The 14311-nt window shown below is 33.2% G+C and overlaps 2 protein-coding genes across 2 annotated transcripts; both read right to left on the bottom strand.

Annotated features, from left to right (window-relative positions):
* Positions 1-1147: 1147 nt before the first annotated feature.
* LOC108455405 (putative disease resistance RPP13-like protein 1) lies at positions 1148-4572 on the bottom strand. Its single transcript, XM_053020746.1, is given in 2 exon segments — positions 1148-3288; positions 3291-4572. Coding segments are annotated over 2 exon segments (2745 nt in total). The 5' UTR covers positions 4201-4572; the 3' UTR covers positions 1148-1453.
* A 4715-nt stretch (positions 4573-9287) lies between these two features.
* Positions 9288-10498, bottom strand: LOC108455404 (cytosolic sulfotransferase 14-like). The gene is made up of 3 exons (XM_017753962.1): positions 10016-10498; positions 9606-9900; positions 9288-9352 (listed from the first exon to the last, which is right to left on the bottom strand). Exons 1-3 carry the CDS (start codon positions 10496-10498, stop codon positions 9288-9290), a joined length of 843 nt encoding a protein of 280 aa, XP_017609451.1.
* Positions 10499-14311: the final 3813 nt, after the last annotated feature.

Here is a 14311-nt window from a genome sequence, read left to right as displayed (position 1 = left end):
TAATATTCCTGACCCAGCTAAGGGACCATATATTTTGTTTTTCTAGTTATAGAATAGGACTATAATTGTAAAAAAAGATCATAAATAAAATAAAATTTTTATGGGATATAATGATCCACTATTTCATTCATCAATTATTGTTTCACTTGTGTCTGAACCATCAACAGACTATTATCCCCTAATAGCAGCATAAGGTACGTGGGTACGTAATTTTGGACCACTCAGGTCCTTTATCCCTTTTGCACCGTTCTTCCATCATTGGACACCCCACGATATTCAACTCCAAAAGCGAAGAAAGCATGTTGTTTCCCGGAAGAGTCTTGAGGTTTGGGCAATTTGCGATAGTCAAGCGCTGGAGAGAAGTGAGGTTGTGAAAGCCATTGGACGATAGGCTCTCCAGTTTTGGGAAATCCGAGATGCAGAGATAGGTGAGAGAGGAGGGCAGTGTGACTCCTATCTCCTCTTGAGGAAATGATACTGCATCTGGACACCCATTTGATAATATGTCGAGAGATTTAAGACAAGTGAGTGTACGCAAATCCCTCTCAAGTATTGCCTTCCAGATATTGGGTCCACCAATTCTAAGCGAAGTGAGGTGGGTAGGAATTCCCTCTTCCAGGATGGATGTCACATTTGGACAATCCCTTATTTCTAATTTTTTTAGAGCGTTGAGACTGTGCATATTCCCAGGCAAAGCTTAGAGACGTCTACAAGAGTAAAGGCGGAGCACTTCAAGGTTTGTGGTGGGCAAACCACTCTCTCCTAAGGAAATCAAATTTGAACAATTATTTATCCATATGTGCTTGCAATGCTTGAGCTTGTTCAATGCTTGAGGTAAACCCTTAAGCATATCACATCCATAGATTTCAATAGATTCAAGAGAAGAGTTATCTTGAATTTCTTGGGATATGGACTCTAGCTTTGGACACTTTTTTATTCTAAGTGTTTTCAGTGTGGAGGGCAACTCACTTCTATTTATTCTCTTCAGAGATTTACAACTGTAAATTTGCAACTCCTGCAGAACACATGCATTGTTGGAGTCAACGTCCTCTCCTTCATCCAACAACAAACATTGCAAATTGTTACAATTATTAATGCTTAGCACTTTCATATTCTAAGGCAATTTGCTCCTTACAACAGAAATCAATTTTGGGCAACCGAGAAGCTTTAATTCCATAAGTAATGTGAGGGAGTACAAGGTTGTCGATAGTTTTTCTAGCCTTTCACAATTATTTATTCTCATTCTTACAATGCTAGAAGGAATCTTCAATTGCATCAATTCTTCTCTTTCCTCTTCTGTTCCTATGGATACAAGCTGCGGACAATTGGAAATTCTCAAATATTGGGGGGACATGGACTGAGTTAGCAATCCCCAATTGTTCTCTCGAGAAGAGCACAATTCCTCACAATCAACAATCTCAAACAATTCCACTTTGATTGATCTTAACCTCACTCATTCTGCTGCACAACTAAACTTGGAAATCCTTCCAAACGAGATCCTTTTTATGGAGCTATAATCTGCAAAACCTTTATAAATTACCTCGTGGCAACCGCGAATTTCTAATTCTGAAAGCAATGGAAAGTTTTGAACAGAAATTATCAACTTCCAGCAGAGACCAATAGTAAGTTTCTTCAAAGAAGGAAGGTCTTCCGGCATACTCCCTAACAATAAGGGACATTTTTGAATCAAGAGTTCACGAAGTTTAGGGAATTTCCTAGCTTCCTCATCAACTTCACACAAGTTCCACTTCTCCCAATTAAGCATGTCCTCAAACTCTAAAATCTCCAATGAAGAAAATGTGTTGGTCATATTCTCTCCAAAGAACTCAACTCCCACAGTCCTTACACTGCGCAATCCTTTAATACGTACCTTTTTCAACAATGGCAATTTCCCAATTGATGGTAATGACAATAAATTTATACAACCATCAAGGCATAAAGATTGTAAACAATTGAAGGATGAATCTCCCACCCAATTTGCCAACATTTCAGCACAATAGAACTTAATGCTGAGCTCCATGAGCTTCTTAGAAGGTTGAAGTCCATCCAACACCTTTTTCTCGACTTCTTCTCTTCTATTCACAAAGTCTTTGCTCCACTGCAATTTTAAATTCCCAATTCTCGACTTATCAGATAATCTAGCCATCCATGCATCTCGAGACTCAGCTATATTCTGTAATCCTGAAATACAAAGTTCACCCCTGAGATTTGACAACTTCATTAGCTCCCTTATTTTATGTCCCTTCTCTTTACCCAAAACAAAAATGGAAAGTTTTTGAAGATTAGTTAGCTTGCTAACATTGCTTGCCATGCTTTCTAACTTATCTGCACCAGTGATATCAAGATAGCATAGGTTGACCAACTTTTCCATCTCTGACGGTAACTTCTCAAGGTTATCACACCCCTTTAATAAAAAGGTTTCTAAATTGTAAAGGGTACTAAGTGATTCAGGCAAGCATTTTATAACTTCATTGTGAGAAAAGTTGAGGTACCTTAAGAGTTTCAAATCTCCCACAAACTCTGGTAAGATGGTGATTTGGTACCCTTCCAAAGAAAGTGCCCTTAAGCATCGCAAGTTTAGCAACAAATTCGTTAGGACATGATTGGTTAGAAAGTTACGAGTTCGAAACACCGAAGACAACCTTAATGGAAGAAAGGTTCGTAAATGTTGCGCTTCATAAATGCCTTCAAATTTTTTGATGGCATCAAAGTTCTCAGCAATGTAAGACAAATGGCGAGCATGCTTTGAAATTCGTTGACTATCCTCTATTTTAAAGCAAACTTCTCCGGCAACCGATTGAGCCAAATCATTAATGAGATCATGCATAACAAATCGAGAATTATTGTTGACGCACACTTGCAAAAGGGACCTTGACACTAGATCGTTGAAATACTTGTGACCCAAATCATGGATGCACTGTTTATCTCGTGCTTCTTGTAGAAACCCTTGTGCCCTCCATAACAAGATTATTTCTTCCTTCTCAGACTCATAGTCCTTGGGAATAATGGCATAATACATAAAGCATCGCTTCAAATGTAGAGGAAGATGATGGTAGCTTACCTGTAGAGCTGGGATTATACTTGACTGATCTTTAGATAGCTTCCATATCTCGCTCTCTAATATATCTTCCCAAGCATGAAGGTCTACATTAGTGCGCAATAAGCCACCGAGGGTTTTAGCAGCTAAAGGCAAACCGTTGCATTTTCTCACTATCTTCTCAGCAACTTCCTTTAGGCTTGGATGTCCTTCAAAGTCCCTTGCTCCCAATGCATGTTGAGCAAATACAAACAATCATCAGTTGACAAAAGCTCTAAGGAATGAGCATGCAAGGCACCCATTGTTGATGAAACACCGTGGTTTCTTGTTGTCACAATAATTTTGCTTCCTTGAGTCCTCGTTTTGAAAGGAGATTGTAAGATAGTCCAGTCATGATAATTCTCATTCCAGACATCATCTAAAACAATTAAGAATTTTTTCCCGGACAACTCCTTCTGTAACTTTTCTTGAACTATATTCAGATCATTATCATTGCATGACACGGAAGTGATTGATTGCAAGATTTCTTTCGTTATTCTCAAAACATCAAAATAATCAGAAACACAAGCCCATGCTTTGAGGTGAAAATGATTTGGAATGGAAGCATCATTGTAAACAAGCTGGGCAAGGGTTGTCTTACCAATCCCACCCATCCCAACGATGGGAATCACAAAATTTCTTTCGTCGTTACTCTTCAAGAGCAAATCAAGAATTGTCTGTTTGTCTTTGTCTCTGCCATACACATGATTTTCAATCTCCAAAGAAGCAGGCTGCAGTCTTTGTTCTAGTCTTGTGGGTCTTTCGCAATCAGTCATTCGTAACTCTAACTTGTTTCTTTGAGGTTCCAAATCTTTCAATTTGGCAGTAAGATCCCTTATCTTGGACATTATATCTCTGTTAAATAGAACATCATTGAATGAATGAGGAATATTGAGTCTGGAGCTCTTACTTGAGCTGCCTCGACGTTCCATCATCAGATTGCGCCTGCCAATTTCGGTTGCAAACTCGTCCAAAACATCCTCCACATCGAATGCCAAGTTTTGGAGGTCGATCAACCAGTCTTTCACCAGCTGCTCTTTCATCTGTCTCTCTTCAGCATCATCAAGCACCCTACGGATCTGCTTCAGTTCCTTCTCCAAGTTCTGGATCTCCTCAAGAACCATTTTTGAGTAGCGAATTGCAGGAGGTCGGATGAGGCCAGCTTCTCAAGGGAAAAGTCAACGAGCTTGGAGACAAAAACTTCTTTTATAGCGGACAAGGCATCAAGAAAAAGCTTGGTTGCCATCTTGCAAGAAATAAGAGTAGAGAAAGGTTGAGAAAAGAGTTTTGAGCGAAGGTAGATGGAAGTGAATGAAGTTTGCTATCTTGCTTTTGCCCCTTGATTTTCGAATCCTCCTACACAATAATTTCTAAAGAAAATGCAAGCTCTTTTCGTTGTAATTTCTACCCTTAACAGGGGGAAGCAGACAGGTACGGTTGGTGGTAATGTTAAATGGGACATTTAGAATGAGACGTACGTAATAATTGCCACCCATCCGCCCACTCACAAAAGTTGACAACGTAAGATAATTATTTACTTCTCACAAGAGACCATGATACTTGGCAAATTTACAATTAACTTTGTTTTTCGAAATTAAGGTAGTTGATATCTTTTATTTTAAAATAAATGCTTGATTATAAAATATATTTTATTTTCATCAACGAAAATTCAACTTTATAGTTAAGTTTTTGTTTTAAACCTTAATGAATTATCGTTGAATAAATTGCTGCAATTTGAATGAATTGATGTAAACTGAAATTTACTTGATGATGTTAATTTAATTCATTATTTTGGTAAAATTTGAGATTTAGATACAATATTTGAATTGTTAAATTATTTGTTATTTAAAATTTCAAGTTAATCATTAATATTTTATTATTTTTATCAAAATTTATCAATTTGATATGTTTATTTCAATCATATGTATCATATAAATATAACTTAATGGACATGTTAAGTCAACAAATTTTAATGAAAATATTAATAATATCAATATAAAAATATATACTTAATTCTTTTAGCTTTTTAACTACATAAACTAAATCTTGTTATAAAATAGAGAGATAGAGAGAAGAACAAAGAAAATAGAAGAGCAAAAGAGAGAGTGTATTTTATTGATCAATAGGAATTTTTACATTGTTTGTCCAAAGTCTATATTTATAGCCATAAAATGTATAAATGAAGTTGAGATCTAATTCTAATCTAATGACTATTAGAATTTAAAGTAGATAACAATTTATCTTGATCTTGATGGACATCCACTTCATAAGATATTCATAACACTCCCCCTAGGATATTCATTGGTAGATAATGTGCCTCGTTAAAACCTTTACTAAGATAAAAACACCGTGGAAAAAAATTCCTAGTTAAGAAAAAAGAGTACACATATCTCTAATACGCATAACATGTTGCCTCATTAAAAATCTTACCAGCAAAACTCAATGGGACAAAACCTCGGTTAAGGGAAAAAGAGTGCAATTCGTATTTACTCACTCTCGTGAGAACATCACATACTTTCTCATATTCTACGTATTCAATCTTGAATATTAGTTTTTCAAATGACTATTTGAATGTATTTGCTAAGCATTTATATTACCCTTTTTTTTTAAAGTCATGAGTAAGAGAAATTTTGGGAGAAATATATTTTGATCTCTTTAGGAGATTTAACAGTAATTATAGCAAAATTTAATTATGATTCTTCTATAAAACACAAATAAGTATTTTGGATCATTTTGTAAACCTCCTTCAACTATTATTCACTAAGTCAAATTTACCACATATGTTTAAATTATTTCAATTCATATAAATAAACAATTTCTCGAGAATTTCAATATGCTTCTAACATTCGAAATCCTTCAACAATTTTAATATAAACTTTACTATATAGTGATTCATAAAAGGATGTAACAACAATCATTAGGTGCAAGTTAAATTTTTTAGGAATTGCCAGTTTAATAATATATCTAAAGGTTATTGTTTCCACCACAAAAGAATATTATATCTTTTCATAATTAATGTCAGGGCTTAGCGAAAAACTTCATATTTTTATTCCACTTTTGCAAAATCCTCATTGGTTTTATACATTTAGATATTCAGACTTCTGGTCCAAAAATTTCACGAATTTAATTATAATTGAGTTGTGTCTTTTTATTTTGATCAATTTATTCCTTATATATATATATATATATATATTTCTCAATAGATTTATTCAAGATTTTCCTTTTATTTCATTATTTCAATAATAATATTGCATGCAAAATCATTGTCGACCACTTTTATTTTCAGTTCCATATTTTCTCGAATTGACATAACTTATCAAGATCTTTTATTTTCATTATTTTAAAATTCAGTTTTAGATACCTGAATCTCTTCTAGAGTTTTACTTATTAGCTATGTTTTGGGTCTATTCTAGAGCACCTGCCTCTACTATATAACTATCTAGAAGAATTTTCATCTTTGGAACCGATCAATCTATCATTTATTCTAACTGATTGCCCTATTGGGACTTTGATTCAAATTAAAAATATGAACTTGATTATTCTAATTAAGTTTATAAATACATCTGACAGTTAACTTGTAATAAGTTATATTTGCTGAACTTTTGGTTTAAATTATTATCCCACTAACTCATTACAAATTATTATTTCTCTAATGTCGGAAAACTATTACATCAAAATTGTAATCATAAATTATGTCATAATTCAATCTTCAATACATTCAAAACATCTAATAATATAAAGAAACTTGTAATTAATATATATTTTCAACTTAATCATATGTATCATATAAAATCAACTTAATCAACATTCTACATTAACAAATTTTAATGAAAATATTAATAATATCAATATAAAATTTATATACTGAATTTTAAACTACATACACTATATCTCAAATTATACTAAAATATAGATACTGACATCATATTTTAACTTATATTTTAACTATTTTCCAAATCAAAATTGCAATCAAATTCGATAAAATATAACAATGCAATTCAAATCGAATTTTGAGTTTTTTTTTGTCTTTTACGTAATAATTTAAAATACAACATAAAAAATTATCTATAGAATATAAATAATTAAAGTGTCAAATTATATAAGTATAAATTAAATTAAATACAATTAAGACTCAATAAAACATAAAATTTTCATAAACAATTGTAGACATGCATGAAATTTACTTCAAAATAATACATTTCATGGTCACTAAAACCTTTTCATTTATAATTGATCATATCATGTCTCTAAATTATTTAAAATAAAATAATATAAAGCATTTGAACTACCTTTAACAACTCTACAAAAGTAACAAGTTTCTTAGGGTTGTATAGTAGGAAAAATATAAGTCATTTACAAAATTAAACCACAAGAGTTTTTATGCTTCTTATCAAACAACAATCAATTAATACAAACAAGGTCCATAGAAATATCAATGACCAAATTAATATAATAATTTTCATTTTAAATTTATGAAAATGTCTCCAACCAAAGTAATTCACGAATTAAGAATGACAGTGATTAAACTTGAAATTTTAAATTAGATTCAACCCAAAAATCAATTTAAACATAACTCAAAATTTTCTTTAGAACTACGCATGTATTAGTATTGAAAATTTTCAAATTGTATAACCAAATAAAGAAGAAACATTAGGGAACATAATCTATATTTGAACTAAATCAAATATGAACAATCATAAATTTATTGGTTTATCAAAACAAATTTGCCTACTAAATATGTTTTAGTCAAATATATTATTTAATTATAGAACCTATTATAGTGACATAAATAAGTCAATCGATATTCATTTTCATGAACAAATAATATGCTTAAAATAATAAGTAATCCATGGAATCAAAACTTAAAAGGAATACCATCTCAAACATTGAAATCATATATGAGGCCAATTTAATATTTAAACATACTATTGTTGACAAAAAAATGTAAAAATAGAGATCGAATAAGTTGATAACTTTCTAGTTTAACATTGAGTCTTGATAATTTTTTCAATAAGTAAGCAAATAAAGCTCCAACAGTATACTTTGAATCCAATCAAAATTCATCAATAGAAAATTTTCAAAATAACTTATTGATACACCCCAACATCAAGAACATTGTATCAAAATTATAATGATATCAAAATCCAAAAACATATGTTGTCTAGAGTTTAGAATACATATATTCAACTTGAAACCATCAAATAAACACATAAAACAATTAGTTTAATGATGACTAAGAACCAATGCAAAGTCAAGAACACTAAACTTTAGGCCTTGATTAATAAAAATTATAGATAAAATTATGGATCCTTATTTACAAATCTATCAATTTATAATATTAAAATTAATATATCATCATTCAAACATAATCACCAAGCAATTATCAAAAAAATATATTAAAAATGCAGTTTTTTATGAACAAAAATCTAGGTACATATAAGCATGGGATGCGATAAACATATAAGCACGTGATGTGATATGTAAATTTCCCTAAATTTCCTATCTTCTACTAAAGTTTCAATAGCACGGCAAGCAATCCATAAAATTTGACATAAAATTACTTTTGATCAAAATTTATATTAAGATTAAATCTTTTACCATCCTTAAAATATAGAAATAAAATAAATTAAACAAAATCATCATAATTATTCATAACTTTAAAAAAAATCCAATATAAAACGTTAAATAAAAACTCCCTGCAAAACTTTTTGCATCTTGTGTCTAAAGCTTCGAATGAAAAATCATGGATGATAAGTCTGATCTTTAATAGATAAGAATTTTACTTCTAAGTAAGATTATGCTGATAACATATTATAAACTAAGAGAATTATAGTAAGAATAAGCACAAAAGTGAAAGGATAATTTTTTTTTTAGATTCAATAAGCTTGTACATGCAATCTATTTGTAATTCATCAATCATTATGTACAAATATATAATAAAGATAATTAAGCTACTTTATAAATTGTAGGGGTTATAAGAGTTCCAAGAATTACAAAGAATAAATTTAGGAATTTTAGAGTTACGTCCATTTATAATATTTATAAAATGATTTAATTAATTTTTAACTTTTTATTATCATGTTAGAAGAAGACATTGTAGCCTTCAACCACAAACAAATCACAATTTTTTTACAACATTATTTTACCACATTTTTAAAAGCCTATTTTCTAAAAATCATTAAAAAAAAACTTTTTAAAAGCAATTTTTGAATTACAATGGTGTTCCTCGGGATGCTATTCCGGGACGTTGTTTTAAAGATCCGGTGGTGCAATCACCTGTTTATAATGAGAAGAAGAAGATGGAAACATAATGCAAACGAAGAAAATGGGAGCATTGGTCCATTTACCACATCCTTATTTTAATGTACTTATTAGAATATTATGTTAACAATAAATAAACATAATTTTGTGATCTTAGCAACACATTTTGAAGGTCAAACCAGAACCACTGAGTTTTCCATGCACGATCTTACTGTAACATTCCACCGCCGATAGGCTCAGAAAATTATAACGTAATCACCCGCCTCACCTTTCCTTAAGAAAGAGTTGGTTTGTCGTTTCATGGTTTTGAGGCTGCCGCTTTTGTTCAATTCCAGGTTCTTGAGGTTGCTCAAGCTGCAGAACTCGGCTATTTCATCAATGGCACCCGCTTTCTCTTCCTCCTCTGAGAACGGACATCCCATGAACTCCGCCACCTTTTTTATTTGACCCACTGGGTTTCCTTTCATTTCTTCGTATTTGAGGAACAAGACCTTGTTCGGGTTCGCCGTTGATTGTTTCCGGTAATCAAGAACATGGGCCCAGAAAGGTGCCAACCCTATCGCCTATGCAAAACTGCTCGAAACATTCATCGAGAGGCCAATGGGCTCGTTCGGGTCTGCTCGTCGCGAAGTGCCACATCGAAACGATGACGTCCAGTGGGTTCCGAGTAACGCAAACGATACGGGCTTTGGAGTTTTTGATGGATTCCGCCAATGCATGGTAAGGAAGGTGTGTGGCGAACAGCCTGGGTGATGAAACGTCGGCAAAATCAGGGTGGCAACCGTTGTTATATAGTGTCATTTCGAAGTAAGGGACGAGATCGTGAGGGTTTGGAGAAGCCAAGGGGGAGTTGGAAAGTGGGCAACGGTGGCGGTTGAGGATGGAGAAAGCCAGTGCTTTCAACCAGGCGGTGCAGGTTTTAGGCTTGCTGGCTAGAACGATGTCGTCGTCGAGGGCTTGGAAGTGGTTTTGGAAGGCTGTTATGTTGGGAACAAGCTGGGATGGGCACCAAAAGCCTTGGAAATAAGTGAAATTTGGGGTATATTTTTGGGGCAGTTGGTCGTCGCTGGGGATGCTTTGGTCAGCCATTGATGAAGCTTGAGGAGTGTTTAATTTAATGCTTCGCTGGGTTTCTGGGATATCAGCTTCAATAGGTCCCATTTAGTACTTTCATATTTTTACTCTTTTTATGGTTTCAATGGATCTAAAGTATACTACTGCGTATAAAACTAAACACGAGAATCGGTGTTTTGTTTTCTCTCTTCACTTCAATTTTTTAATCTATAAACTAATATATGCATGATAATTTATTTACTCTTTCAATTTAAAAAAAATCATTTCGGTAATTTCATTTAATTTTTCGTTTTTAATCTTTAAATTTATGTTTTTATTAAATTATTTCAAATAGATAAAAAAATTAACCTTTTTAATTTTATTGATGTGGCATACACATTAATTACCATGTGAATAATATGTCACCTTTTAATTAATTTTTAAAATTCAAAATATATCAAAACTATTATTTAAAATTTAAAATTATTAAAATTATTAAAAATTATAAAAATATAAAAATTTAATTTTAAATTTTAAAAATTAATTAAAATAAAAATATCATTCAGTGACAATTCATGTGTATATGTCATGTCAAGATAATTAACAAATATAATTTTTCATTTATTTTAAAACAATTTGATAAAAAATATAAATTTAATAACTAAAATAAGTGAAAAACTAAATAAATGATTAAAATGATTTTTTTTATAAATCGCAAGAGAAAACCATTACTCCTAAACTATACATAAAAACCTTGGCCTTGGCCTTCTTTAGACGACAGTTGTTTTTTTACTATTTTTTATAGAGTATAAATTGAAACTTACACACTCACACGCTATATTATCACACAAGTAATCCTATGGATCGAATTCTAATCTTGAGTCTAGATAAAATCACTTCAACCACTAGTTGACCTATGGTTTGCCAATAATTTACTCAACCTAATTGAACCATTTTTTTATTTTTTTTATTTTCAATAATTTATTTAATCAATGTGGAGAATGCTTCACATCTCGATTAAATTGGGCACGATTAGGTTACGACATCGCGACGAGCTATCGACGTCACGACGAGAAGGAGCAACTAGTCCCAACGTCGCGACGTGACTACGTGTTTAGCAATTTTCTCAATTTTCTTTTTCCAGTTAAACTATAGTAATAATATTAAAATAATGATAATAATGTTAAATTAATCCATTTAATAATAAAATAGCAAGGTAATAAAAAAAACTAAATTGAATTGAAAACAAGAGTTTTGGGGCAAAATCAAAAACAAATAAAAGAGAAAATGGCCGAATTGAAACGTGCACTCAACATGGAGGGACCGAACTGGAAAATATTCCCCCTCCAAAACGCATAGCTTTAAAAAGGACCAAATCGAAATCAAGTCAATATCACGGGGCCAAAAGCGCAAATAACCCTTCCGCTTAAAAACACGAGGATCCTAGGCCGGACGGGTCGGGTCAGATCGGGTCAGGGCAAAATGACACCGTTTTGGGGTTTTAGGACCCAGGCCAAAACGACGTCGTTTTGGTCCTCTATTTAAGTCACATTTTTGCAAAAAAAAAAACATTTTATCTTTGTTTTTTTTTTTAAAAAAAACTTCAAAAACCTCTGAACTCTCTCCTCCCCTCCAAATGTTCGGCCATGGCACCGGCGCCAGACCACCGCCATGGGCTCCGCTGCCGGTGATTGTCGTACACGGCGGTCGGAGCCCAAAAACGCCCATTTTTCCAGATGACCCAAAATAGGTAAGTCCTTCCTCTTTTCTAATATCTTTTTTGATACATATTTGTATGTAAAATAAATTCGAAAAAAAAGAAAAATGAAGGAAATAAAAAAAGACCTTGGTACTTTTAACGCTATTTTTTCTCTCCAATCTTCCTTTGAAGTTTGCTATTCGTGTGTGTGTGTGTGTTTTTTTGTATTGAGTTTGTAAAAAAAAAACATTACATTCTTCGTGGCTTTATATAGCCATTTTACAACTATTTTTGTGCACATTTGCAGGTATGGCGGACGTAGCTTGGACGGGGTACGTGGTGGCAGTGGGGCAGATGTGCGTAGTGGAGTGGTGCACGACATGAGCAACGGCTGAAGCACTTAGAGGGCTAGAGTTTTCCTTCTTGCTTGTTTTTTCTGATTTGTTATGGGCTAGGTTTTGGGCTAGTGGTTAATTGGGTTTGTAACGGGCTAGTGGTTATTTAGGTTTAGTTTAGTTTTAGGTTTTAATTGGCTTATAGGCCTGGGCAAAATTTGGGCCCTACAGCTGCCATTCTTTGCTCATTGTCGTGTAACGTGAATGGAGCAAAGACTTTAAAAAGGGTCAATTTTGTCCGGTCTCGCCGGTTTTTGACTCTTTTGGTGCTTTTCTTTCTTCAAGTAGCCTCATTCCCTCTCACTACATCTTCAAGGGTATGAGAATTGGTGCTTCGATCTGCTCCAATGTGATTTCTGAGAGAAGAGATTTTTAACTTCGATCTACTCCGCTGGAACTGCAAGGAAATAAGAATCATTGTCTTCAGTCTACTCCACTACTACTTAGGGAGATGAGACTGGTGGCTTAAATCTGCTCCATTGCTACTTCATGGAGATAAGATTCATTGTCTTCTTCAATCCAACCTACTGCGTCCCAAGGGTATAGGATCTGCATTTTCTTCAATTCATCCCACCACATCTTAGGAGTATAGGCTCTGCATTTTCTTCAATCCATCCCACTGCAAGTTTAGGGAAATAAGATTTATTTTGATCTGCTCTACTATAACTTCAGAGAGATAAGATCCGTTATGGTAGATTTGTGGTTTTAATCTACTCCACTGCAACTTCAGGGAGATAAAATTAGTGGCTTCAATCTGCTCCACTGCAACTTTAGGGAGATAAGGTTTGTATCTTAAGCCTTCTCCACTGCCGCTTAGGGTGATAAGGCTAACGGCTTAAATCTACTTCCCTACTACCTCGGGAAGATAAGATTCGTCATCTTCGATCTGCTCCACTACTGTTTAGGGAGATAAGATTTGTCATCTTCAACCTTCTCCACTGCTGCTCGGAGAGATAAGGCTAGTGGCTTAAATCTGCTTCCCTACTACCTCGGGAAGATAAGATTCACCGTCTTCGATCTGCTCCATTACTGCTTAGGGAAATAAGATCTGCCATCTTCAGCCTTCTCCACTTTTGTTCAGGGAGATAAGGCTAGTAGCTTAAATATGCTTTCCTACTACCTCTAGAAGATAAGATTCGTCGTCTTCGATCTGCTCTACTACTGCTTAGGGAGATAAAATCTGTGAATTCACCGATTTTGGTACACCATCCTTTGGGGGACATGTCCTGTAGACTCGGTTTCATATCCCTATGTTTATGTCAAATGATTAGGATGCTATGATCAGAATAAATCAAACGCTCCTAACTAAATGTATTATGAATGACATCTGTATGAATGCGGAATGTCATGAGAATGATTCTCTTTTTAACGCTTGGGCTATTATTGCTCATTGTTTGTTAATGTTGTATTATTGACGTATCTTCTTATTCAACCAATAACTTTAACAGAAAATCTGAAGAAATAGTCATAATTTAGACTCTTATTTCTTAAGTATTTCTAACCCTTAGCTTTGGTTAGTTTTAAATAATTCCTGTTTCAGGTTCTTGCATTATTTAAAAACTTCTAAAGTAATATACAAAACTCCTTTTGTGAAAGTGTTATTAGTTCATTAATCATTATTTCAATACGAAATGCTTGAAAAAGATTATGAAGATGGACAAAACTGAAATTTATTAGGAACAAAATCTGAAAAGAATAGATTAATCAAAGAAAGCAAAGATTGTCGGAATACCAAAAATAGGTAAAGGGGAAAAAAATGCCCCAAATATCGCAGCCTGAACTTTTTCATATGAACTCTTTGAGGACCATTTTGAGTTTAACATGTGC

Source organism: Gossypium arboreum, chromosome 10, assembly GCF_025698485.1.
Source record: "Gossypium arboreum isolate Shixiya-1 chromosome 10, ASM2569848v2, whole genome shotgun sequence".
Classification (NCBI taxonomy): domain Eukaryota; kingdom Viridiplantae; phylum Streptophyta; class Magnoliopsida; order Malvales; family Malvaceae; genus Gossypium; species Gossypium arboreum.
Note: the sequence above shows the minus strand (reverse complement) of the source record. Positions and strands in the feature narration are given on the sequence as shown.